The following is a 26,452-nucleotide window of genomic DNA, read 5'->3' as shown; positions in this document are numbered from 1 at the left end:
TCATTTAATACCAACACAAGCAAAATTTTTGCTTTTCAGAATGTCGTCCAATGCGTTTTGAACAATTAAGTGACTTTTTTGTTTAGTTTCTGGTGTGTTGTAGAATTAGAGTTGAAAAACCAACTCATTTTATTTCTCATAGACTCAGATAATTCAAAGAGAAAGTGTTCTTAGAGATCATTTGCTCCATATTCTTGACTATATATCTGAAATAGACCAGGGTTTTCTCAAAGCCTCTATATTTGCTCTTTCTTTAGCTGGAATACTTTGGTCCTGACATACACTTTCTTTCAATAAGGCTTCTGCTTACCTTAGGCCTTTTCTGGAGACTCTTAAATGTAGCAGCTCCATCATTCTGTATAGTCTTAACCTGTACTTGCTACTGCTTCTAGCTCTTACCTGCACTCTCTCACGTTTGCTTTTTTTTCCTGTGTGTGTGTATTACGTGTGTACGTATGCATACATACATATACATTTATTTATTGGTTCTTTCCCCATTAGGCTGTAAGCTCCATAAGGTCAGGGATGTTATTATCTTCAAGGAAAGAAACTTTCCTTCAAAGACCTTACAGTATAGTAGGAGAAAATGTAAAAACAATTGCAGTACAATAAAATTATTACTGTGTTATATATAGGAACAAAATCCTTTCAAGAGCAAAGAGTTGTCTATTCTGCTGGAAACTGAGATACTGTATTGATAAGTAGGCATTTACCATACAAAGAGAGAGAGTGGGCTATTCAGTTGATAAAAAGCAAGTGCAAAGTGATAGTGGTTTGTTTAGGGACAGGCAAGTAATCTGGTGTGAATGTAATTTATATTGCTTGGGAAATCATGATAGATGAGAATAGAAGACCAGGCTGGTTATAGATTATGAAGTACCTTGAATGCTATATAGAGTTTAGGGTCCAGGTAGATGCTGATTTCTAACCTAAATAGGAATCATGAGAGAAGTAAATTTGGTAGCCTGCTAAGAGAGATTTTGGAGATATTCGAGATGATTCCGTAGCTATACTGAATTTATTTTTGAGCTTGTTGAATTTGAAATGCCTATGTACTTCAGATAAAAATATCCTAAGGCAGTTGTAATCAAGTTGAGTTTAGCATTGGAGGTGACAGAATAAATGTGATAACTGAAACTATACTGGTGAGTGTTTTTCCAGGGAGAAAATGTAGAGTGAGAAGAGGCAAGTGTTGAAAATGGAATCCAGCTTGATAAGGGAGGGGGTGGTACATGGGGATTTCCAAGGCCACCCTCAAGTTCAGTGATTTTTTTAGCAGAGCTCACAGGACCCACCATACAGCCATATTCACAGCTATGATGTATTTTAGTGAAAGATATAAAATAAAATCAGCTAAGGGAAAAGAGGTCAAGTTCAGAAGAAACAAAGCACAAGCTTCCAGGAGTCCTTTCCCAGTGGAGTCACATAGGGTGAGTTACAACACCACACGTGAAATGTTGTGTATCAGGGAAGCTCATTCATTAGAGACTTAGTTACCAGGTTTTTTACTGTAGGCTTGTAACAGAGGCACCCTCTGGCTATCACATACCAAAATTCTTGATTCTCAGAAGGAAAGCACATTTTCAGCATAAACTATATTGTCTGCCCAAACAGTTTAGGTATGGTGAGCCATCATCTCCTGTCCGTTGGAACTCTCTTGAAATCCAGGTTCTGAGATGCCAGCCAAGAACCAACTGTGTAAGCTGGCCTTTCAAATAATAGCCTTCTTAACCTTGCTAAGTGAACTCTTTTTGCAGTGAAGTAGGGAAAAATAAGGAGACAGAGCCACTTCTATATTAAGTTTTAAAACAACAACAACAAATGGTAGTAGATAGGTTTTATTTAGCAGTATGCAGGTAGAACCCAGTAAAAGAACGGCTCCAGTGGAATTTTTCCTTTCCCAATACTAGCTATGTTCTATGTTTCCTATAGTCCTTTCTCTTCTGATAATGATAAGATTGATGTTCTAGTGTACTATGGAAATATATTCTTTCCCTTAATAGTATCCTAATAAGTATAAAAATACAGTATTTTTCATGTTTTTTAGTTCCTATAATCATTATTAGTTTTCTCCTTTTAGAGTTGATAGTATATTTATCTTTTACTCCTACTTTTGTTTTTATGGAGGCAGATAACATGTGTTGTCTTAAGTGACACAAAGAAGGATTTGGGGCAAAATATATTTTATAGATGATTTAGAATCTATAGAATGTAGGGGAAGATGAAATGGAAGTGTCCACTTTGTAGCACTCAGGCATTCACAATCCTGGTGACTAATACTCGAGATTTTATAAATTTTTGCAATTCTGTAAAATAATTTCATCATGTATTATCTTTTTTAAAGGATCAGTTGAAGACAGTAATGTTTCTTATGATGTTTTTTTTTTTTAAAGTCTATTTTTGAGAGAACAGGAGTGAGCAGGGGAGGGACAGAGAGAGAGGGAGACTGAAAATCCCAAGCAGACTGTGTGCTTTCAACACAGAGCTCAACACAGGGCTTGAACTCATGAACTGTGAAATCATGACCCGAGCCAAAACTGAGATTTGGGACTTGACTGACTGAGCCACCCAGGTGCCCTTCTTAGAATGTTTTGATACTTTGCTTATATTTGAGCTTAACTAGAGAAATATATATTTGAATTCAGTAATTTTTCAATTTAAAAGATACATATCAAAATAGAACAATATTAGAACTATAAATGTGAATGAAGCTCTTTGGCATTACTATCTTCAAGTTTATTTTCATTGTTAACTACATTAAAATCTTCCCAGAGTTCCAGTAGACTTTTGCTCACATCTCATTGGTCAGAACTGTACACATGGTTATGACAAGGCTTAAAGCAGCTGAGAGAACAAGTGCCTTTTCTGGGACCGGGCACATGACTATTTTATTTTATTTTATTTTATTTATTTATTTTTTACAAATAGTTTATTGTCAAATTGGTTTCCATATAACACCCAGTGCTCATCCCCACAAGTGCCCTCCTCCATGCCCATCTCCCATCCCCCCATATCCATCAGTCCTCAGTTTGTTCTCAGCATTCAAGAGTCTCTCATGGTTTGCCTCTCTCCCTTTCCCCCACCATTCCCCCCTTCTTCTCCCCCATGGTCCTCAGTTAAGTTCCTCCTGATCCTCCTATACGTGCAAACATATGATATTTGTCGTTTTCTGCCTGACTTATTTCTCTCAGCCTAACACCCTCAAGGTCCATCCATGTTGCTACACATGGCCAGATTTCATTCTTTCTCATTGCCATGTAGTATTCCATGGTATAGATAAACCACATCTTCTTGATCCATTCGTCCGTTGATGGACACTTAGACTCTTTCCATGTTTTAGCTATTGTGGAGAGTGCTGCTATGAACATTGGGGTACATGTGCTCCTATGCATCAGCACTCCTCTATCCCTTGGGTAAATTCCTAGCAGTGCTATTGCTGGGTCATAGGGGAGTTCTATTGTTAATTTTTTTGAGGAACCTCCACAGTTTTCCAGAGGGGCTGTACCAGTTTACATTCCCACCAACAGTGTAGGAGGGTGCCCGTTTCTCCACATCCTCGCCAGCATCTAAAGTTCTCTGATTTGCTCATTTTAGCCACTCTGACTGGCTTGAGGTGATATCTCAGTATGGACATGACTATTTTAAATAAGACTGTAGTTCTGTTAGCATGGAAGGAGGTTAAAGAATAGCAGTCAGGAGATTGAAGCTGCCAGTAATTTGAATGGGGACAACTTATATATAAATAATTGTTAACTGGGTTAAAGGTGATTCGTTTCTAATGGGGTAAAAGAAGATTCTGTGATTGTAATGGACATAGCAGTTGCAGAAAGTGATAAGGAAGGGGCTTAGGAACCTGGAGGAGAATCCTGAAGGCTGAGAATCAGACCCCCGAGGAGGGAGCACCACTGCTGCAGGAACACATTGCCTGCCGTGTTGTGGTGTGGAAGGCATCTGCTGAGGGGCAAAAAGAGCCAGCTTTGCTGTTGTGAACACTGCTTCCGTGTCCCTCACCTCTGAGCCCCAGCATTCACATCTGCTAGCCGCTGTCAGGAAACAAACTGGAGGAAGGAAGGCTGTTTCCTGCACCCTCTGTTGTCAGAGCCAAACCACAGGCCAGCTGACAAAGGAGAAATGCAGTTTGAAGGGTCTAGCTCCTCTCTTACAAAGTGTGGCAAAGATGGTGGGTTTGGATGGAACTGAGAGATAATAAACTAATAATGGACACAGGCCATGTACTAACAGACCTGCACAATAATTAAGTTCTAAAACAATAAGACAGACTCATATTGGGGGAAAAAAATCCTTAATTAACATCAATAGAATTCATGAGTAATCAAGTGTTCAAAATGGCCACTTTACAATAATAAATGATAAAAGATGTAGTGTTTAATCAGACACGATGTTCATATATACTTGTGTACTTTTTTGTATTAATATGAGCTATTTTATGTTAGTGGTCCAAAGTTTGGGGAATTTACAGTTTTAATTGGTTAGTGCTTTTGTTCATTCTTTGTTTTAGGATCCTTATCTTGACAAGTTTTTTGCTCTGGTCAATGCTCTGGATGAACACATGTTCCCAGTCCGAATTGGAGACATGCGAATCATGGAAAATAACTTAGAAAATGAACTGAAGAGCAGCATTTCAGCGTTGAATTCATCTCAGTTGGAACCAGTGGTTCGATTTCTTCATCTTCTGCTTGATAAACTGATACTTTTAGTTGTTAGACCTCCTGTCATTGCTGGCCAAATAGGTAATTTACTTATGTTTGGGGAATTACAAAAATTTATAATGAGGCATTTCTAACTTTTGCAGAAATAGAACCATGATTTACTGTTACCTGTAATTACTGTGTTTGATTTGGGGGAGTTTGAGGTGGGGTGTTATTGTTTCTAATGCCAAAAAAGAGCTTTCTTTTTGTTCTTATAAAATGTCCCAAATAGACTTCAATTCAGATTATGGAAACAAATTCATTTTTTCATTCAACAAATATTAAGCACTTACTATGTGCCAGACACTTACAGGCTGTGTTCAGTGCTTAATTCCTGATTTTAAGGATCTCACAGACCAGTTTGGAAAATAGATAAATGATTTTGCATTTTACATGATGTGTGCTCTACCTAGCCTACATTTGGACTCATATGCTATCTTCTATTTAAAAATAGCTGTTCTTTTCTTCATCATCTCAAAATCTCAGTATTTTCATTTTCTTCTGTGTTGTTCTGGAATTAGAGGTATTTCTGTTTCCTACTCTTTTTCCAAGATTTATTTCTCTGCTTTTGTTAAGAGCTTCCACCCAAATCCTGCAAAGTAGTTGAGCTTGTAAGAAATTTCAGCTAGTGTGTTATAAGAATTTTGTGTTAAATGACTGCACAACAGAGAGGAATGTTTAGCAGCTTGGGAATATTTTTATTTTAGGGCAGACTTGTCAGTAGAGGTGACTCTTGGGTCAAACATCTTAAAGATGAGTAGGAGTCTGACAGTTAAATAACTAGTCCAGGGAGATGAAATAGTAAGTGCCTGGTACACAAACAGGTACATAAACCAGAAAATATGGAGGGAATTGTAAGTAGTCAGAAATTGGAGGGTTGGTGATTAGAGATGATATTGGCGGTGAGGGAGAGGAGATGGGCTCTTCCATGATACTTAGGGAATTGAGAATATTAATTCTATAAGAAATCAATAGCTTTTCAAAGGTCTGGTCTTAGGGAAGTAATGTGACCCAGTTTGACTGTTATATGATGAGTGTGCTGCATGGAGATTGGTTGAAAGTGGGAAATCTGGAGGCAGGAAGACAAACTAGGAATCTTAACAGAATTTTGGGGCCCCTGCATGGCTCAGTTGGTTAAGCATCCGACTTCGGCTCAGTTCATGATCTCATGGTTCATGGGTTCGAGCCCCGCATCAGGCTCTGTGCTGACAGCTCAGAGCTTGGAGCCTGCCTTCAGAGTCTGTGACTCCCTCGCTCTCTGACCCTCCCCTGCTCACTCTGTCTCTATCTCTCTCTGAATAATAAATAAACCATTAAAAAAAAAAAGGAATCTTAACAGAATTTCATACAAAAAACTCTGAAGTCCTGCCAAAAGACAGGTGACAGATGAAGAAGAGCGGTCGGTTAAGAAATATTGAAGAGCAGTTGTACAGAGTAGTCAAAGGAGTCGTTCAAGATTTTAAGAAAAAAAATTAGCACTGTTCATTTTTGTAGATTATGTAAGTAAAATAATAATAATGGCACTAGTAACAAACATTTGCCCAGCACTTGTTATATGCCAATGTAGTGCTATGTGCTTTATTTATATTAATGTATGAAATCCTCACAACTCTATGTCTTAGGCATTAGTACCAGTGTTGTACAAATGAGTAGAGTGATGAGCACAACACTTGTAAATTTGCCTAAGGATTCAAACCCAGGCAACTGACTCTAGGGTCCCAGTCTTATTTACTAAAGAAGTGTCCACTCGTGAAATTGACAAGAATAGTTTCAGTCAGATAGTGGAAATGGAGACTGGATTACAGAGAATTAAGTAGTGCATAGTACATGATGAAAGGAATACAAAGTGTATACACTGCTTTTCAAAGAAATGCATTTAGAAGAGGAACCAGGGTTGATTATGGCATAAGGCTAGAGACGTTTGAGTTTATGTGCTGTGTGTGAAACTAGTGCAGTGGAGAGAAAAAAATAAGATATAGATGTGCTAAAAGGTTTAATTAATGAAGCAAGTCTGTGGGACACAAGTGAAGGTGGAGAGATCATTCTTATGTGTAGGAGAGGAGCACCGCTTCCTTTGGGAGGGAAAAAATAGTTTCAGATTTGGGTAAATTTTTGGTAAAAAGTTGAGGGCTTTAATATTTTATAAATTTCTACTGTGAGATTAAAAAAAAAAGATTTCCTGAGAAGGAAATAAAATGAACCTGAATTTTGAGAAGGATCCTGATGGTTTGGAATAACTACTATGAGGAAAAGGAATTAATCAGAACATGGGTAAAATTGTTACAGCTCACTTAGGCCTCTGTGTCTCTAGTTCCTTTTCTAGTTAAGTATATATAGATTAGTCTTCCTAAATGACCACTTTACTGGATTATTCCACTTTTAGGAAAACTTAGTTGCCTTCATTTCTGTTCATAATCTCCTGTCTTGATTAAATAAATCCTATATTCTGAGGCTTTATTGCTCAAAATGGCTGTTGGTTTTACCCATTTATTCAATATGCTACCAGAATTTTCCAACTTTTTTTTTTTTAATTTTTTTTTTTAATGTTTTTTATGTATTTCTAGGAGAGAGAGAGAGACAGCGTGAGAAGGGGAGGGTCAGAGAGAGAGGGAGTCACAGACTGAAACAGGCTCCAGGCTCTGAGCTGGCAGTCAGCACAGAGCCCGACACGGGGCTCGAACCCACGAACCGCGAGATCATGACCTAAGTGAAAGTCGGACGCTTAACTGACTAAGCCACCCAGGCGCCCCTGGAATTTTCCAACTTTTGCAAAATTCTTGTTACATACTAACTTGAATGAGTAAATATTACTTAGCCTGGCATTTAAAATGCTATACAGTCTTACCTAAACTTTTTTTTCAAGCCACCTAATCCTTCTCCTAAGTCACTCATGTCAGTCAGATTGCTAATCACTATTTTTTTTGCTTACGATTTTAAGTTGGTATTTTTAATAATCCACTTTCATTGTTAATTTTTTTAAAACAAAAGTAACACATGCCCATTGTTAATTTAGGTTTTCAGAGTACCTTTAAAATAAAACATGACTTTTCAAAGGTGATACACAAGATAAGATTTCTTTTTTCTTATGTGCTTTGTATTACTTTACAAAATAATGGGTACCTCTTGGCAGATGTTTCTTTTTTTTGACTAAGCAACCTCCTCCACTCTTCATGTTAAATTAATAAAATGAGTGTTTGAAACTTTTGTTTAGGAAAGGAATTTTGCTTCAGCTAATACAGGATATCATTAAAATCAACATCGAATATCATCTTTATCCACTTACTGTGTATAATCACTATACTTAACACATAGAGACATGACATAACCTTGATCTTTTTGGAATTTCGAGTTTAAAAAAGTTAACACAAAAATATTTCCCTCCTTCTTAAAAGTTAATCTAGGTCAAGCATCTTTTGAAGCCATGGCATCAATTATAAATCGGCTTCACAAAAACTTGGAAGGAAATCATGACCAGCATGGCAGGAACAGCCTTCTTGCATCATACATCTATTATGTTTTTCGCCTACCGAATACTTATCCTAATTCACCATCACCAGGTATTTTATTCCTTTTACTTTGAAACTGTCTTGCATAGATTGTACGTTCATGGTAAGACTGTAATAATCTTACTAGTCATAGTGGGAAGCATTCATTCAACAGCACATTTTTATTGAGTGCCTGCTAAGTGTCATGGACTATGCTAGGTGCTGGAGTTAAAAGGATAACTAGCTTACGTTTTCAGGCATCATTATTTTTACAGCTTTCTGTAGTTTGAATAGAGCTTGGTTGACTTAATTCTTTGAAACAAACTTTGAAAATTAGTTCTGTGTCTCTGGAAGCATTTTATCATTCTATGTTATGGTAAGATAAATAGAATGTTATATTTGTCATTTGGAATGCTGGACACTAAAGAAATAGGATGGTTTAGTAGTTCCCTGATAACCTTGTGACACCTACAATAATATAAAAGATTATTCCTTAGTAAAGTCCTGATCTCTTTATGGTAAATAAAATAATATAGCCTTTCTGAATATCAGGGCCCAAAGCAGTTACTGCTTTTTGTATGACATTGGTGGTAGGGTGGTAGTGGGGGTAGTGGTGGGGAGGGTGGAGACTGTCATAGTTTGAATAACTCTTTAGTTCAGTTAGTTAATAATTATGTTATGCATACCTTTCAACTGGCTCACATATTTGTATGAGTCCTCATTCATCACTACTGATAATGGTAAGTGCCCTTTCCAGCTGTTGGCAACATTAACATTAATAATGGTGATAAATAATTATGACATTCATTGTGAGAACTAGGGATAATAGTAATCTGACTCTAAGTTTTACCTCATTTTATTTCATAATTGCAAAAAGAGAAGCAATTGACTCTTAATATTCTAGGTTGTACTTTTCTATCTTGATTTTTTAAATTCTAGTACTTGAGGCTCTGAATATGTATCGTGAACTATATATGGTACTTCTTCATTTATGCTTTCATTCAGCACACTATTAGAATTCCACTGATCTTACAAAAAACATTTTTTTACATGCTGACCTCAGACTGTAAATTAATTAGTTGACAGGTGGTGTCATTTGCAAATATGACATTCAGAAGGATTTCTTTAAGAAAATGGAGATGAATTATGGATACACTTGTGGGATTTTTACTTTTATAGAACATGGTTGATTTTATTTTATTTAATTTTTATTTAAAAAAAATTTTTTTACTTTTTATTTATTTCTGAGAGAGAGAGCATGAGCAGGGGAGGGTCAGAGAGAGAGGGAGATACAGAATCTGAAACAGGCTACAGGCTTTGAGCTAGCTGTCGGCACAGAGCCTGACGCAGGGCTCAAATGCATGAACCGTGAGATCATGACCTGAGGCAAAGTCGGACGCTTAACCGACTGAGCCACCCAGACACCCCAAGAACATGGTTGATTTTAGACTAAGAAGAATTCTTGTGTTTATAACTTGGGCTCTTAAAATTATCTTGAGTATACATTTATGTATATCATAAGGATGCCTTTTGTTATAGTTCAAATTCTTTTTTTATTTTTATTTCTTTTTAATGTTTATTTATTTATTTAGAGAGAGAGAGAGAGGGAGACACAGGATCTGAAGCAGGCTCCAGGCTCTGAGCTGTTAGCACAGAGCCTGACATGGGCTTGAACTCAGACCGTGAGATCATGACCTGAGCTGAAGTTGGACGCTTAACCACCTAAGCCACCCAGGATCCCCAGTTACAGTTCAAATTCTTACTGATGAAGACAAATAAAACAGTCTTGTTGGGCACCTAGGTGGCTCAATCAGTTAAGCATCCAACTTCAACTCAGGTCATGATCTCACAGCTCATGAGCTCGAGCCTCACATTTGGCTGTGGGTTGACAGCTCAGAGCCTGGGGCCTGCTTCAGATTTTGTGTCCCTTTCGCTCATTCTCTCTCTCTCTCTCTCTCTCTCTCTCAAAAATAAATAAATATTTTTTCAAAATAGCCTCATTTAAGAGATGTTGACAGTAAATTGGCTGTCCCCCTAGGACTGTGTATCAAGGACAGAGTAGGAGGGGTGGGAAAAAGGAAGAACCATCAGCTGGAACATTTGGGTCCTAGATACCCTTATGTCTAAAGTAAAAATAATACGTGTGTATGTGTGTGTTTTCCATCTTGCTGTTTCTTGTACAAGTAATAATATAATCGGAAACATTAACAAGATCGCGATTTTATCATTGCATGTGGTTTTGTCCATACTCTATAAAACAGAATTTCTTTGTGTAGCTACCATTAGGTTTTGAGGGTTTTTTAAATTTATAGTATTTTTCATTTGGAAATAAAAGCGATTCATGATTTTTAAGGAATTTTGTAAAGTAGCAGAGATTTTTTTCAGGTCCTTTCCTGACTAATTTTCTTTGTTTAATTATGTGCTATTTTATATACAACTCTAGGTCCCGGGGGTTTGGGAGGATCAGTGCATTATGCCACAATGGCTCGATCTGCTGTGAGACCTGCAAGCCTTAACTTAAATCGTTCTCGGAGCCTTAGTAATAGTAATCCAGACATATCTGGGACGCCCACGTCACCAGATGATGAAGTACGGTCAATCATCGGGAGTAAGGTAAACTGAAGATAGTCATCTTTGCATTTTGATTTTCAGTTTATGAAGAAATGAGCAATGTCTAATTTTAATTTATCCTTATTTAAAAATGTATTTGGGTTAGTAATAGGTAAGAAATTGTACCTTTCTGTTCTGTCAGTATGCACTGAGTGTTTCATGTTTCTATTAAATAAGCTTGCTATTACAAACTGGTCGGTGCATTCTGCTCAAGACAATCTGCCAAATTCAGAAATTTGTCCAGGATGACTAGTCTATACAACTTACTTTTGTCTGTGTGATGCTCCATCCTGTGAAAAATGACTAGATTAATTTCCTATAGAATTAAAAGATACTTATGTGACTGCTCTGTAGAAGGGACACAACATCATTGACTTAAACTATGAATCCCCATCATTGATTTAAACTATGAACCCCCATTCCTTCTCTGCAAAATACCAAGAACATTGATTAGCCGTAATTGGTAATATAGCTACCTTTCACATGGAAAACTCTATAGAAAATGCATCAGGGCACAAAAAATGATTTTTTTTAATGATAGTTAATGATTATACCAGTTAACAAGGGAGAGACCAGCTAGTATAAGATCCAGCTATATTACATTCACAGCATCTTTATTGAGCCCCGTTCAAAAAATTAAGGAATAGTTATTACCTTTTTATAGGTAAAGTACACAAATAGCTCAGTTTAAGCAAGCTGGAAAAAAGAATAGTAAGACTGAGGCCAATAAATCATGTTATGTTGTGTTTTGACCAAACCCTTTCAAACATATTTTTTTGCTTTTGGAAAGGAGGAAGATCCCATTGTTGTGGAATCACAGCCAACTTCTCTTTGGCACCTGTAGCCTGTTAATTAGGATCTGAGGGATAATTAATGAACGTGTTCTAGGGTCTGTGTTTAACCCCTCACCTTAACTGTAATAGATCTTTGTGGGTTTTTTCTAAACAATGAGTTTTTTATGTGAGTATTTGAACATTGATCAGAAACATCAAAAATACTCATATCTTTGCATACAGTTACATAAATTTTACGTTCAAAAGCTTCTAATGAACTTCAGCATTGCTCATTTAAAGTAACAACTAACTTTTAAAGTAATTGCTCACATATCAAGAATATATTTGTAGCCTTATATTTTAAATGATAAACATGGATTTCAATAACTTAAAGATCTATATAGATGTTACTCTAATTAAACAACGTTCATTTTTTGTGAACTCCCCAAGAGAGTGATGTGCAGAAGGGATTCTGCAGAGTAACCTGGGTAGAACAGCAGTTGCAAATGAGAAGGATCCCCCCCACCTCGCCATATATGTATTTCCACCTTTAGGAAAAGAACTCAGGTTTTTTATCCTTGTATTTATTCTTGATCGTATCTCATTGTAATAGAGGTAGTACTTAACATTATTTATCTACTATAAATATAGTTCTTCAGTGGAATGAATCTGATTTGTGAATTATAAGAAATTTTCCCATTGAAGAGTTACGGAAGACCATTTTCCTCAAGGTTCTACTTTTAAAATGCCTCTTAATTTCTGTAAGATTTGCATTACACCTCATCTAGCATAATTCTAGAGTTTTCCTTTATATGATGTATTTGATAGATTATAATATCAAGATTTAGAATAAAAGTCCTATTTGGACTGATTATTTGCCTTTTTTCAAGTAGTTCATAAAATGAGACGTAATGACATAAATGATGATCCATAGTGTAGATATAATGATATATATATAAACTTCTGAGAAAGTCTATCATAAGATGAGAATTTATGACAACACAGCTTTGTCCTAATCAAGTTTTATTTAAATGGATTTCATGTTTTCTCTTTCTTTGCTGGAAAATGTTTGGATAGTTACTTTATTTTAGACTATCATTTTAGTCATAATTGTTAATGATAATGGTGTATAATTTTATCTCCTTGTTAAAACTAAAAGGAATCCGAAGTTTATTTATAGCTACTGTTCATTTGTTCTGACTTCATTGGCCTTTGCAATCAAGAAACTCTTTTTAAAATGATTTGTCTTTCATCCTTCCTCAGCCATGGTCATACCCTAGATGTTGTCATTACTAATAACTTTAACCCTCATAATCCCAATTTCATGCAAATTGTTCTTTAACTATTAGCTCCAGTTTTTCTCTCTAGTACCCTAACTCTGACAAGTTCTTATTCCTCTGCAACCTCCTATCACTTGATCTGATGACCTTTTACTGTGTGTGTTCTTTCTTCCAATTTAGCTTGCTTAAATTCTATGACCAATCATTATAGTTACCCCTATTATAATCAAACCTCAATTGCCTTAGCCTTCTGTTATTTCATTTTACTTGCTTAGCCAAACCTCAAGCCATAGTTGAAGCCAGTAATCTGTCTGTGCCAGGTCAGCACCTGTGCCAGTGAATATAACTTGAGAAGTGTCATGATGACTGCTCTCATCTGAATTTAAAAGACATGGACCTCAAGAGAGCCCTCAATGCTGTCAGGCAGTTATACTCTATTTCTATATTACGTTTACTTTCCCATTCTCCCAGAAAAAGGTTTCATGCCTTCTCTCCTTTCCTGCCCATCAACCCTTCTTCACACTTTATTGAGAAAATTGAAGCCATTAAAAGAATACTTTCATAAACTTTTACAGCACATCTACCTACCTACTACCATCTGCAACTACCAACTACTTAATATAGTATTCTGCTGTAGATAGACTATCCATTTTTGTGAATTCACTTGTAAACAACCTCCTGTCCCCTCTCTATTTAGGATCCTCACCCCTGTGCTACATCATCATTTGCTCCCTATCTGCTAAAACATCCCATCCACAAACAAGCTTGCTAGTATTTATCCCATTTTTATTTATCCTGAAATCTTTCTAATATTTCACCTGCTAGCCTCCTCACTGTTTCTCTGCCACCTTTTGTAGTAGAATTCTTTATAAGAGAGTTTCCTATACTAGCTATCTCCAATTCTTTAACTCCCATTCTCTTTACCCTACTTCAGCTATTGCTCCCATCTTCCATGCAGACTGCCTTTGTTTATGTCACTAAAGCTCTCCATGTTGCTAAATCTAGTGGTTAATTCTCAACACTAGGCTTACTTGACCTTATAGCAGATTTGAACATAGTCACATTCTTTCCTCCTTAGTTTATTTATCTACTTGCCTTCCAAGCTCTGCATTCTCTGTTTTCCTTTTACTTTACTGGTTATAGCTTTTCAGTCTGTGTGGTTTCTTTCTTCCCTGATTTCTTAATTTGCAAGTACCCCAGGGTTACTTCTCTTATCTTTTTCCTCTCTAAACTCACTTGCTTGATGTTATCAAGTCCTATAGTTTTAAGTACCACTATATGCTAATAACTCCCAAAATTACATTTTCAGTGCAAATCTCTCTCTGAAATTATAAACTTAGCTGCTTTTCTTAAATCCTTTTGTTCAGATTTGTATTTATGCTAAAGGTAGAATCACTGCTCACTACCTCTGCTGCTACCATTTGGTCTGAACTACTATTATCTCTTCCTCAATTAATGTAATAACCTGAAAGATGGTTTTCCTGCTTCCAACCTACACTCTCTTCACAACATAGTAAACAGAATGCTGCTTTAAAAACCTAAGTCACAGGGGTGCCTGGGGGGCTCAGTTGGTTGACCTCCTGACTTTTGATTTCAGCTCAGGTCACGATCCCAGGGTCACAGGATTGGGCTCTGTGTTGGGCTCCATGTTGAGATTATCTTTCTCTCCCTCTGCCTCTCTCCTTCATTCATGTGTGCTTTCTAAAATTAAAAAAAAAATTTAATGTAGTAAATGTTATGAGACAAAGAAACAGAATAAGGGATCAGAAGCCCTAGGGCAAGACTGAAGAGAAAGAAGCACTGGTTATACATTTAAATAAGGTTGTCAGATCCTGGGATCATGACCTGAGCCAAAATGAAGAATTGGATGCTCAGCTGACTGAGCCACCCAGGCACATACATTTACTACCTTTTAATGTAGCATATAAATTAGTTATTGTTTGTTTACCTTTGTCAGAGTATAAGCTCTATGAGGGCAGGCATAGTTGTTGAGTGATGTATCCTAAGCACTCATACTGGCCAGCATATTGAAGGTGCTTGATAGATATTGCGTAAATGAATATTAGTAAGCATTGAGATATATTGCAAGAATAACTTCCTTCTTTAAAAGTTATGTTTTTGTTTGCCTTCTTGCTATTGAGATTAATTATATATTTAATTATTTTAAAAGATTTGGCTTTATGAAAGTTTGGTTTTCTACTTTATTCTTTAATGTAAAATGAAGAACTTCTAAAATTCAAGAATACTTATATCAGTAAGATTTTATTACTCTAGTAGCTGTAAAATCAGATTTGTGAGGCTTGCTTAATAATTATTTTGCCAAAGCTTATCTCTTTGCGCTAGCAATATTCTTTTAACATTCAATTATATAAACATATGATTATAACCAGTGTCAGTTTTATTGCTTTTAATCAAATACCAGTGCAGTTTTATATGGTTAAATACTTTCTTTGTAATGTATCATCCCCTGTTTCTAAATTTATTTTTAAATACTGAGAGCTTATTATGTGGACACTATGCTGAGGACTTAAGGTACAAAGCCAAATGTTTATATTCTAACAAGAATGTTGATGTTGTGTCAAATACAATATGAGCCTTGCTCAAGGAAGGAGCCTATCTTAAGGGACAAAATAATGTTACAGAGATTCAACAACAACAACAAAAAACTTTCATGCACACTTCCACACATTTGGTTACTCTGTTCTATATTAGTTGAAGATCCATAAACATAGTTATGACATTAGTAAATATATGTGATGAATTTGCTTACCTGAGGGTGGTTTGATATAATTCTTAGCTTTATAACAAATTATGGAAATTATTTGCTTTACAAAATAATTGGTCACAGGTTTTCTTTAAATAGTTAGCTTTGACGTGGTATAATTGCTCAGTCTCAATATTGTGGATATAATATACAGTTAATGGCACAGAGATTTATTATTTATTCTCACATTACTGATTAGCATGTGCCTTAATTTTAAAGGAATTTAAGGAATTAAAAAATGAACTTAAGGGTATGTAAAAATTATTGATATGGTGGAAATTTATGGTGGAGTGAAGAGCACAGTTGTAGTTTTGCAAAAATCAGATACTTACGTATTAATTTTGTAACATGAGTAGTGCTTGTAAAAATTATAAATGGGGGAAAGACCTTTATACAGTGGAGAAACGTAATTTAGAAGACTGGTGAAAACTCTTGTTTTAACATATCTGAAAAACATTATTTGCTGATTTGCTTTTATTTGAAATAATAGGAGTATAAGAAAGTCAGTATTTTATTTTAAATCTGATTACATAATTTTACTAGTGTTTGAATATTGTCTTTTGTTGGGAAACATTTATAAAAACATGTGTAGGAAGTTTTTGTTAGAATAATTTCTTTTTGGGGCACCTGGATGGCTCAGTTGGTTAAGCGTCTGACTTTGGCTGAGGTCATAATCTCGCGGTTTGTGAGTTCAAACCTCACTGTGGGCTGTCACTGCAGAGCCTGCTTTGGATCCTCTGTGTCCTCTCTCTGCCCCTCTCTGGCTCATGCTCTTTTTCTCTCTCAAAAATAAACAAACATTAAGAAATTAAAAAACAACTGTTTCTTTTTAAGTTTGAGAGAGAGAGCAAGTATGTGTGCACACAAGCTTATAAGTGGGGAAGGGGTAGAGAGAGAGAGAATCCCAAGTAGGCTCCATGCTCTGGCCTGACAGGGGGTTCAGTCTCTCCTCTATGAGATCGTAACTTGAGCTGAAATCAAGAGTCAGATGCCTAACCTTCTGAGTGACCCAAGCATGCCTGCTACATCTATTTTTTGAGAGTTTACTATGTTCAAAGAGTTGTAGTCAGTAATTTACTTCCATGTTTATTCTCTCTCTTTTTTTTAAGTTTATTTATTTTAAGAGAGTGAAGGAGAGAGCATGTGTGCATTGAGTAGGGGCAGGGAGAGAGAGGGAGTGAAAATCCCAAGTAGGCTTTCTGCTGCACCACGGCTTGAACTCTTGAACCATGTGATCATGACCTGAGCTGAGATCAAGAGTCGGTCGCTTAACGGACTGAACCACCTAGGCGCCCCTTTACTTCCATTTTTTATTTATTTATTTATTTATTTATTTATTTCTAGGAGAGAGAGACAGAGACAGCATGAGCAGGGGAGGGTCAGAGAGAGAGGGAGATATAGACTCCGAAACAGGCTCCAGGCTCTGAGCTGACAGCACAGAGCCCGATGCGGGGCTCGAACCCACGAACCGCGAGATCATGACCTAAGCGAAATTCGGACGCTTAACCGACTAAGCCACCCAGGCACCCCTACTTCCATTTTTTAATTTGATATTTGAAATATGAGGGAGACTATCGTTATTCCTGTTTACTGCTAAAAAATGGAAAAAGATATTAGATAATTTACCTTAGATTTTACATTTACTAAGCAGTTGAACTTGGATTTGAATTTCAGTACTCATTGTACACATTCAGTGTAAAAAAATATGTGGAAATGGGTGATTATTATATCATTTCAGTCTGTATTTTTAGAACAATAGGGCAAATATTCTCCCTAAAACCTAAGTTCTTAAGAGTTAGCAGTTTGTCTTCCCTCCCTCTCTCTCTCTAATCCTCATTCTCTCCCATAATGCTGATACATGGGCTTCATTCCTAGAGATTCTTATTTAACTGTTTTGAGGTAAGGTGCTGAACATTTATTGTTGTCGACCTTCCCAGGTGATATAAATGTCTACACAGTTGATTATTGTTGTTACTACTCTTGTTTTTCTTTTACCTTTCCTTCGGTGCTTTCTGGTTTGGGTCCATACTGACACCCTATTTTTTGTCTCCTAGTCTTGAGTTGTCTTCATTATTCTTACTCCAATAGTTCTCTAAAAAAGTCCCTTATAACTGGCTCTAGTTCTTTTAGCAAATTCCCAGGCTACAGCTCAGTTGCTGAATCAGGATTTCTGGTGTTGGGGCCTAGAATCTGAATGTTATAAAACTTCCCAAGTGATTCTAATGATCAGTCGGTTTAAGAAATTAAAACCTCCCTTCACCTGGGATAATAATTTCTTTTAGAGAAGAACAGATATAATTCACTTCTGGCCATACACATTAGTAGCATGTTAAATTAAGTTCAGTGATGATAATGATGAAAATATAATTCCTACAGACAGTACCATGATAATGCTTTCCTTTATCATATTTATATAAAATAGTAGCCCGTTATGTTTAATTCTAACAAGCACTGTAAAACTGAGCACAACCCCAAATCCACCATTATTTTGGCAGGAACAAATATTAGTCATCCTATTTACTTTCTTAAATTTTTCCTTTATTTTCTTACTTAATTTCTCTTATTGGTCCCTAAAAGAAAGTGAAAGAGGAAGCAGGGTCAAATCGAATTATGGAATATCAATGCACAGACGTTTCAATCATGACAAAATGAAAGTAAAGTCTTTTAGACAAGAACAGAATGATTTTCTTCTTCCATTTTTTTCTTTTAAATTCTAGTTAGATTCAGAGGAAATAATCTGTTGCTAATTTGTCCCATCATGTTTACTTATTATTGAGAGACAGAAAGACACGGAACATGAGCAGGGGAGGGGCAGAGAAAGGGGGAGACACAGAATCTGAAGCAGACTCCAGGCTCTGAGCTTTCAGCACAGAGCCCAGTGTGGGGCTCGAATTCACAAACTGTAAGATCATGACCTGAGCCGAATTCGGACGCTCAACCGACTGAGCCACCCAGGCACCCCAATTCGTGCCATCTTTAAAGAGAGTTTTGGGGGATGGTGCTGTGGGAACTTCAGTTGGTTCTTCAGGGTGATCCCTTTACATAAAGAGAAATTATCTTTAAATGCTATACTTAATATTCTTTCTTGTGATTTAAAAACAAATTATGTTATGTAATGTAATTTTGGTGAACTAATACTTCCAGGTGCCTAAAAAATTTGGTTGCTTTAACAGTACTAATTAAAAACATGTTTGCATTGGAAAGTCTGGATTTCTTTAGGAATAATTTATAGCATGCCACATGTAATATTTCTTTCCTTTCCAACTGCTTTCTATTATATGCTTAGGGTTTAGATCGCTCCAATTCCTGGGTTAACACTGGTGGTCCAAAAGCTGCCCCATGGGGATCCAACCCCAGTCCAAGTGCAGAGTCAACACAGGTGGTGTTTATATTAGAGGTTTCTTTATTGGCTGCTGATGTTTCCTTTAGAATGTTACTTTTAGTACATACTATGATTTCAGTGGCTTGCTTTTTAATCATTAAAAAGTGTGTATTTTTGTTTACGTAGCACATTTTCCAACTACTATGCATGAATACCACCAGTTGTACCAGTAATGCTCTCCTTTCCTACTTCCTGTCTTCTCTACCTTCCTTCTTTGTCTACCTTATCAGTATTTCAGTGCCTGCTGCTTATGCAATCAATGGCTTTGATAACAGTTTCTACTTTAGGGCTAGCACATCTTTAGTAGGAATTAAAAAAAATTAATATGGAAAAAAACCTGACAATTTTCCATTGGCTTTTGATTTTAAGTATAGCTGTTATATTATTTTCATTCAGCATTTACTGTCTTGTCTTTTTTTTTCTTTCATAATTACTGACTGGAAATATTGGTAATAAACTGAAATTAAATCTTAACAGTATATAATCATGCTATAAGATTTAGTACCAGAAGCAAAACTGAATTTTAATTGATACTGTGTTGCAAAGTATGAAATTTGTTTCTAACTTAGCTTAACTTGGTTTTGCTTACTTAAGTCAAGTTGCTTGACAGCTACTGTTGCATGATACCTCAAAATATACTTCTCATCTGTTTGTTGACTTTGGAGGGAAGTGCTCTTGTTCTAGAAGAATGTAATTCCATGGTTATTGGCAATGTTTTATATTTGCAGTATATGACAAAACTGAATAGTAGTTTTTGATCTTAGTGAAAAGTGGGAGAAATCATTCTGATCTTTTCATTTTCTTTATTGAATATAAAATTTTTGGTCTGAGACCAGTGAGAAGTATGTTTTTACTTTCTGCCTTCTCTTACTAGATGTGTGCATGTGTATAGATCACAGAGATAAAAGTTTCATTCTTTGCAGCACTCTGAATTTATATAATCGTTAAAATAATCCTATTTTTACTAAAAATATATAGAAGCCATTTTGATACTTCTAACGCACTGTCATTAAAGCAGCTTAAAAAGGTGAAAATGACATAAACAATAAAACAGTTGTTGAAACCACAGTAAAATGATTTTAAAAACTGTATGTATCCTTAAGCTGCATAGTCATCCACAGCGGACTTAATGTTATCTCGTCATTCATCCACCTTCACTCCATAGGCTATGGATCGAAGTTGTAATCGTATGTCTTCGCACACAGAGACGTCAAGTTTCTTACAAACATTAACGGGACGCTTACCAACTAAAAAGGTAGATTCATATGAAGACAGTCCATATAGGGGGAAAATTCCAACAATTAAATAGATGTAAGATTTCTTTAACCAGTATGTTACAAGAATTGCATTTAAATTATTTGTTTAAAAATACCTTTCAGCAAGCTCTGCTAGTTTGATCCTTATTGGGCGTACCACTCCATTGTATGCTCTTTTGTACTATTATATTTATATCTTTGGGATTGACTGTTTGAAATCTAATTTGATCATACGATTTTACTACCAAAAAAATGTGTCAACTCTGAATTCTTTTTCTGTAACTGCTTCTGTTTTGTGTTTTAAATTTCCAGGGAAAGGAAGATGAGTTAGAAAAATTATCACTCTTAGTAAGATATGTTGATTTGCTTCCCTTATGCACAGTTTTGTTAGTCCTTTTTCATATTGATATACACTATTTTGCAAATGCTTTGTATGCATATCCATTATAAGGCAGGAAATTTCTGCTATGTTTATAAAAAGACTTCAAATACCTGAAAACTTAAACATTAATGGCTTATATCAAAAGTTTAAATTTTTAAAGGTATTTCCTAAATTGTACCAGCAAAGTTCATGAATGTATTTGCATATGTTGAAATCTATATTTAAGGTACAAACAAGAAAGTATTTGTAACTGTGAGTTTTTGGTCTAGTTTCTGTTTGCAGGTACAATTTAGGAGGCTCTCTTCCCACCTGTCCTTTTAAAATTACATTTTACTGCAAGATAACATGTAATTTTTTCAGCTGTTCAACATGCCACTGTCTTACATGTATAAACAGCCGTTTCGTTAATGGGTGTCCTCACTGCATCATTGAATGGTTCACATGCCTTATTTTGCTTATTCTCATTATATCTTCATTTGTAATTGCATTATTATTTGGTTTGTGTTATCAGCAGATATGACTTTGATAATAATTTTGGATTTACTTCTGGATAGCTTTTTCATGAGGAGCTGGCTTTGCAGTGGGTGGTTTGCAGTGGCAGTGTTCGGGAATCAGCTTTGCAACAAGCCTGGTTCTTTTTTGAATTAATGGTGAGCAACCTAAACACATTTTTAATATTGTTTTCCTTCATTAACAACTTTGTGTTAACTCATTAATTTATCCTAAGAATCTTTTTCTAATGCCATCGTATGAGTTGACATGTGTGTGCAAGACAAAATTACATTTGTTACATCTCTAAATAAACACTCTGGACACTCAGCACAATTTGGGTGGAATTAGAAAGCTCTCATTAGCCACTTTTTCTAGAGATGGTTGCAGAAGCAACTATCTTTTTAAAGGAACCGTGGTACGTTGTTTTTTAGTCTGAATGTGACTAGTGTATAATGGCAGTATTACAGATTTCATCCCAAACAGATAAAAAGGGCTTTATAAGATACTCACTGCTTTTATGGTCAGAAAGCTCTCAGGGAAATGCTAGATACACCCAATAAAAAGAAAAAAGTGCCACAACACTTTTCGCTCAATTCAGTAAATGATATTAAAAACGAATTAATATTTTAATAAATATTTGCACATACATAAACACACAAACACACACACACATATACACAAAAACAAAGATTTATCAAGTGTGTACAGTGTGGTAGCACCACCCCTGTGAGCTGGGTGTTATCCAGGCACAGAGAGATTAAGTAACTTATCTAAGTTGATACAGCTTCTAAATAGCAGAACCGTGATTCAAACTCACGCATTCGGCCCAGGCCCTACAATGCCCTGGCCATAGGGATCTTCCTCTTCAGCCTCTAGAAAGCTTGAAATTTTTACTTGCAAAAGAGAAATGTGTTCAAAAATAAGAAAGGAAAACAACAATGACAAAAGAAAAGAACAGAAGGAAGAAAAGAAACAAAAGGAGTTTCCAAAGTATGTCACAGGATCATTCTCAGCATTGAGTGTTCTTTGCATGTTGGTAGCCAGGAGAATTTTACAGAAGTGATGTAGTGATTGACTTGTACGGTGTATCATATTACAGGGAAATTTTCAGAATATTTGAGGAGCTAGAAGTATTTCAGCTATCTGTTAAATCACTCAGCAATTTGAAAAAATAGTCCTAATGTGATTAGCTGTTAATTAAACTAAGAAATTAAACTAATGGCTTATTTATTTTTTCAGGTAAAGAGCATGGTGCACCATTTATACTTTAATGATAAACTTGATGCACCAAGGAAAAGTCGTTTTCCAGAACGTTTCATGGATGACATTGCTGCTCTTGTCAGCACAATTGCTAGTGATATAGTTTCACGATTTCAGAAGGTAATGGTAACTTTTTATAAAATTAAACCTCTTTCAAGCTCACATTAAGAAATCATACTTTTATTTGGTTTTGCTTTTTATTCTGTTTTCCAGGACACAGAAATGGTTGAGAGACTCAACACGAGCCTTGCATTCTTTCTTAATGATCTGCTGTCTGTTATGGATAGAGGATTTGTCTTTAGCCTTATTAAGACCTGCTATAAACAGGTAATGTGTAGTTAGTAATAATTAACAATTAACTACTGTGTTTGCTGTTTCTAGGGTTGCAGCTGAGAGATCTTCAAGGACACATTCATATACTGATGTTTTTAAAAAGAAGTGTATTTTTATTAGACAAAAATAAGTTTCATTTGTTTTATGAAGATACAGGACGATGCAAGCTGATACTTGTGCAGCTGACTTTTTCTTGGGTTATACTGGCCCGCTCATGACTCTTCCATTCCCAGTCAGAGGCAGATCATCAAGTCAGTTGTCTAAATGTAAAGCATCCCCAAGATGCCATGCAAGAGTAGCAGTTATAGTGAATGAACAGCCAGATGAACTTTCTTGTGTATTTATTGGGTGATTTTTAAAGCAGCTGCATTTTGCTTTGTATTCCTCCTAATGTAGACCTAGACATTGTAGAGTTTAGAATCATGGACAGATGTTTACCCAGATCCCCAGTGTCATTCATTATGTTGCTTTTACTGAACTAAAAGCATCATGGGGGCTCCTGGGTGACTCAGTAGATTAAATGTCCGAGGTCAGGTTAAATGTTTGGGTCAGGTCATGATCTCATGGTTTGTGAATTTGAGTCCCATGTCAGGCTCTATGCTGAGAGCAGGGAGCCTGGAGCCTGCTTGGGATTCTGTGTCTCCCTCTCTCTGTCCCTGCCCCACTTGCATTCTGTCTTTCTCTCAAAAATAAATACACAATAAAAAGAAAATCCTGGAACTTTTCCCTGAAAAGCTGACTTTAGTTTAAAATTTTTATCAACTGATGAGTGAAATGTGCCTTTTGGAAAACATTAGTAATTGGTCCTGACAGGCCATTTGGGTCAGTGAGCTGTATATTCATCCTAGAATTACATTTTAAAGGAAATGTAAAAATAGACAGCTCTCTGGGTACTATCCCAGCATTATTGAGGAGTTTGAGTCCTGGGAGTGTGGGTGGAGAGTGTGGGACACAATATGTGTGCAACATTTTCTTTTTTTTTTTTTTTTTAATGTTTTATTTTTATTTCTAGGAGGGAGAGAGAGAGAGACAGACAGCGTGAGCAGGGGAGGGTCAGAGAGAGAGGGAGTCACAGACTGAAACAGGCTCCAGGCTCTGAGCTGGCAGTCAGCACAGAGCCCGACGCGGGGCTCGAACCCACGAACCGCGAGATCATGACCTAAGCGAAAGTCGGACGCTTAACCGACTAAGCCACCCAGGCGCCCCGCGTGTGCACCATTTTCCAGCTGGTCCACAGGCTCATTTCTGAGAACTGCTTCAGAGATGCTATTTGGAAGTCTAATATTTAGAACCTTGAAGCTCTGTTCTATTGGATGCCTTTATTGTGTGTTTCTTTTATTTTTTATTATTTATTTATTTTTAAAAAATTTTTAATGTTTTATTTATTTCTAGGAGAGAGAGAGAGAGACAACGTGACCAGGGGAGGGTCAGAGAGAGAGGGAGTCACAGACTGAAACAGGCTCCAGGCTCTGAGCTGGCAGCACAGAGCCCGACTCGGGGCTCGAACCCACGAACCGCGAGATCATGACCTAAGCGAAAGTCGGACCCTTAACCGACTAAGCCACCCAGGCGCCCCTGTATGTTTCTTTTAATAGAGAAGTTAAAACTACACATGGGCGCTGACCCACTTGCGTATAATTGTAATAGTGTGTATTATTTTGGGGGGGACACTTGGGTGGCTCAGTCGGTTAAGCATCTGACTTTGGCTCAGGTCATGATCTTGCACCTGTGCCCAGTGGGTTCGAGCCCCGCATAGGGCTCTGTGCTGACAGGTCAGAGCCTGGAGCCTGCTTGAGATTGTGTCACTTCCCTCTCTCTTCAGCTGCCCTGCTTACACTCTGTCTCTCTCTCAAAAATAAATAAACATTAAAAAAAAATTTAAAATGTATTATTTTTACTTTCCCTCCAAATTTCATGTTCTGTTGCTCCTCAAATCTTTTGTTATTCTTCAAGCATTGATATCCTGTATTTGCCAGACAATGATCTATACCCTAGGATGCCAGAGCTCCTAAGTCAGTGTATATATGTCTCCTCAGAGTAGCTTCTGGTATAGCTGTGTAAATAGACAAATAGGTAATCATAAATATAGATTATCACAAGGTGCTAATTAGCCAAAGAATGTATCATTTCTTTTATGAAGTTATTTTGGTGGGAGACTTTTGCTTCATAAAGTGCATCTTGGAGAAGTAGAAATATTTTATATATTTAAAAATATATATATGTATATATTTTTTAAGGTTTATTCATTTTTCAGAGACAGAGCATGGAGGGGGAGGGGCAAAGAGAGAGGGAGACACAGAATCTGAAGCAGGCTTCAGGCTCTCAGCTGTCAGCACAGAGCCCAATGTGGGACTCAAACCCATGGACTGTGAAATCTTGACCTGAGCGGAAGTCAGACACTTAACCAACTGAGCCACCCAGGTGCCCTGAGAAGTGGAAATATTAATGCTGTATTGGAAATATAAAGAATGTAGCTTTTAGCCTAGTCAGTGGATTTATAAATCTTAATAGATCTTGTAGTTCCAAATTTTTTATTGTAGCAGTAACTCTAGGAAAAAATGATAATCTTGTTTAAACCATAAAATCCAAAAACTGCCCAATAGATACTATTCTTTAATTCCTTAATCTGTCATTCTGATGCTGGCTTAGAGAAATGATATATTCAATGGGTGTTCTTTTGTTTATATAATGCTTATAAGGTATCTTCAAAGCTTTATTCATTACCAAATCCAAGTGTCCTCGTGTCCTTGAGACTGGATTTTCTGCGAATTGTCTGTAGCCACGAGCACTACGTTACATTAAACTTGCCCTGCAGCCTGCTTACTCCACCGGCATCACCATCACCTTCTGTTTCTTCTGCAACATCTCAGGTATGCAGAGTGTTGGGAAAAAATCTTTTAAAGTCCATGTTTGTAAGAAAGCATTCTAAACACTGGAAAAAAATTATAAATAATACCATTGAGTAATCGCTATTTGCTATTTGCTCTATAGAGCAATTCTAGGGGATAAGTTCAGTTATTCTCATTTTACATATGGAACACATTTTACATAGGAAATACAGAAAAGTCATTAAATTACCCAAGACCGCACAGGTAAGTGGCAAAGCTAGGCTTAAATCAAGGCACAGGTAGACTTTATTCTAGAGCCCCAGTCCTTATGTACTGTGTTGTATTCCTCTTAGAGATTTATACACATCCATCTGAGTGAATTCACTTCTATAAGCCCATTGAGATGTTTTCACAAGTTGGGTTTCTTGAAGCAGATGCAAGGTTGTCTTGAGTTTGGGATGGAGGATATTTATTAGGGATCAATATCTGTGAAAGGAAAAGGAGTGAAGCATAATTTAGCAGAGAAAGAAGTCAAACTGCGGTGTAATCCTGAGACAGCCCTGCCCACCTCTCTTGTACCTAGAAAACACAAAGGGAACTAGATGGATATTCCCAGGGTTTTATTGGATAAAACTGACTTCAACAGCTAGTAGTTTCTCTCAAGACAAAAAAGGGTTATTGTAGCAATTATTATGTGTCTTATCATACAGTTGGACGTTAAAAGATTTTGTGGCTTTAATATCAGAGAATCCTGGTTTTCCCTCTAGTGAAACATTTTTTCTGCTGTATAATTCCTGAGCCGCTTTCTTAAGCTCTTAATGTGAGAAGTCAAAGTCGATCTCGACTCTTTGTAATTTTATTTTTTAGTTACTTAATTCCAGGACATAATTCCCTAGGT

The 26,452-nt window shown here is 36.5% G+C and overlaps 1 protein-coding gene across 6 annotated transcripts in view; it reads left to right on the top strand.

Annotated features, from left to right (window-relative positions):
* DOCK7 (dedicator of cytokinesis 7) overlaps window positions 1-26,452 on the top strand; it is a 220,793-nt gene that overhangs the window by 132,345 nt on the left and 61,996 nt on the right. For all 6 annotated transcript variants that reach the window (XM_039255290.1, XM_039255289.1, XM_039255288.1 and 3 more), the window contains 8 exons: window positions 4,520-4,751; window positions 8,102-8,266; window positions 10,638-10,807; window positions 20,169-20,258; window positions 21,196-21,291; window positions 22,373-22,513; window positions 22,607-22,720; window positions 25,426-25,596. In XM_039255290.1, the coding sequence (XP_039111221.1) occupies window positions 4,520-4,751; window positions 8,102-8,266; window positions 10,638-10,807; window positions 20,169-20,258; window positions 21,196-21,291; window positions 22,373-22,513; window positions 22,607-22,720; window positions 25,426-25,596 (1,179 nt within the window). The remainder of the gene's footprint in view (window positions 1-4,519; window positions 4,752-8,101; window positions 8,267-10,637; window positions 10,808-20,168; window positions 20,259-21,195; window positions 21,292-22,372; window positions 22,514-22,606; window positions 22,721-25,425; window positions 25,597-26,452) is intronic.

The sequence above is a fragment of the Hyaena hyaena genome, unplaced genomic scaffold (assembly GCF_003009895.1).
Source record: "Hyaena hyaena isolate Hyena2069 unplaced genomic scaffold, ASM300989v1 scaffold_521, whole genome shotgun sequence".
NCBI lineage: Eukaryota > Metazoa > Chordata > Mammalia > Carnivora > Hyaenidae > Hyaena > Hyaena hyaena.
The sequence above is the reverse complement of the archived record's forward strand: the minus strand, read 5'-3'. Positions and strand labels throughout refer to the sequence as shown.